The 1,727-nt window shown below is 67.5% G+C and overlaps 1 protein-coding gene across 1 annotated transcript in view; it reads right to left on the bottom strand.

Moving 5' to 3' along the window:
• Positions 1 to 373: 373 nt before the first annotated feature.
• Positions 374 to 1,727, bottom strand: part of Tektip1 (tektin bundle interacting protein 1) — an 11,400-nt gene continuing 10,046 nt past the window's right edge. The window contains exon 3 of the mRNA XM_048813771.1: positions 374 to 481. Coding sequence (XP_048669728.1) covers positions 408 to 481 — 74 coding nt within the window. The 3' untranslated portion in view covers positions 374 to 407. The remainder of the gene's footprint in view (positions 482 to 1,727) is intronic.

The following is a 1,727-nucleotide window of genomic DNA, read 5'->3' as shown; positions in this document are numbered from 1 at the left end:
ACCCGGCCTGCCTCGGCCTCCCTCCCGGCTCAGGGCTCAGGCGGTGAGGCTGCAGGTGGCGCTGCCCCCGACTGGCGCTGTCCAGAGACAGTCGGTCAGAAAGCTTCGTGGAAGGCAGAGGCTGACAGTGGAGGCCGGGCCGCCCCCTCCTCATCAGCTTTCATTTCTGAAGCAGGGGGGGACATCCCCGGGCTCCTGGGGGCAGGGCGCTAGGTGGCACAGCAAGGGGATGCCAGGCTCCGTCGGCACTGGGCGCAGGGGGCGACCCCGCTCTCGGGCAGGAGGGAGTGTGGGGAAGTCCTGCTCTTTGTCCTTCAAAGGCTCTCCAGGAGATGCTTAAGGCCAGAGGAAGAGACTGTGGTTCAGAGCCTGAGGCAGAGCTCCCCACCCCCATGACCCCTCAGCGCCTATGTGCCGCCTGCCGCCCTCAGCTGCGTGTCTCCCCCTCTGCTGGTCCCGTGGGAGAGAGGCTGGGTGGAGGCTGGGGAGGCCCCAGGGGCACAGCTGGGGCGGGCGCGGGGCACCTGCCTCCACACTCGGCCCCTGTGGCCTCCAGGAGCAACTGACAGTCACACAGGGCCTAGGTGACCAGGGTAGAGGGACGCTCCTATCCCAGCTGGGGACTCAACTCTGGTGGCCTCCCCAGCCCCTGCCTGGGGGCTCTACCCGAGAACCTCGGGTGGCTGGGGGTCTGGACACGGGGGTCTGCCCACGACCAGCTCTGCAGAGCTGCGGTGCCCTGAGCTGGCTCTCTGTGGCCGGGCCTGTGAGGCTGGGCTGTGGCCACCACTGCTCTTAGTCAAAATCCTATGGCCTCCTCAGGCCAGGGAGCGGGCCTCTGGGTCCAGCAGAAGCAGCAGACCAGGCCCCGAGCGGAGGGCAGGTGCAGGGGTGCTTGGGCCTGGGGCTGAGGCCTTGCCAGGGCACTTGCTCCTCTCCGTCCTGCTCCCTGCCGACCGCCTGGCACACACTCCACCTGGGAGGACAACTGTGCCCTGCCTGACCCTGTCCTCTGTCCTGCTGACCTGCAAGGAAGCCCCTCCTCACAGCCCGCACCTGCTCCACCACCTGCTGGACCTGGTAGGGCGGGATGCTATTCTGGAAGGTCCACCCACCCATCATGGAATGCCCTGGCAGCCAACTCCCTGCCCCTCCCTGGCCAGAGCATGGGAGGGATGAAGGCTGGGGTGAAGGCTCTGGTGATGTGCTGTGTGACCCCAGGCAAATGGCCTGCCTCTCTGGGCTTTGGTTTCCCCTCTCTACAAATGGACCCCTGCTCTCTGTCTCTGGGGCAGGAAAGGCCACTAGGAAGTGGTGGGCAGTTCAGGCCTGCTTCACATCCCTGGGCGTGGTGTGCCCCCGGAGGCCAAGGCGGGAAGTCCAGCCTTGCCTGGTGTCCCAAGAAGCCAGTAGCGGGCTCAAGGCCCTGGTGGGCTGTGGGAGGCCGGCCCTGCGCCACAGTGGAGGGTGCAGGCCCAGCAGGCGGCCTCTCCCTGAGCCCCCGCCCCCCGCCGGCCTTCGGCCCCTACCTGTGCCTGATACACGCCCGCGGATCCCTTGGTCCTAATCCCACAAAGGAACGGTTTGCAGGGGACGTGTCGGGCGTAGAGTAGGCTGCAGGGAGGAGAGAGACCGAGAGCCCGTTAGCGAGGGGGCGCGGGTGGCAGAGAGGGTCTCTGCTGCCCGGGTCACAGAGCCGGCCCTGTGTACCCAGCTCCCGTGGCTCC

This window comes from Marmota marmota, unplaced genomic scaffold (assembly GCF_001458135.2).
Source record: "Marmota marmota marmota unplaced genomic scaffold, marMar, whole genome shotgun sequence".
Taxonomy (NCBI): Eukaryota; Metazoa; Chordata; class Mammalia; order Rodentia; family Sciuridae; genus Marmota; species Marmota marmota.
The sequence above is the reverse complement of the archived record's forward strand: the minus strand, read 5'-3'. Positions and strand labels throughout refer to the sequence as shown.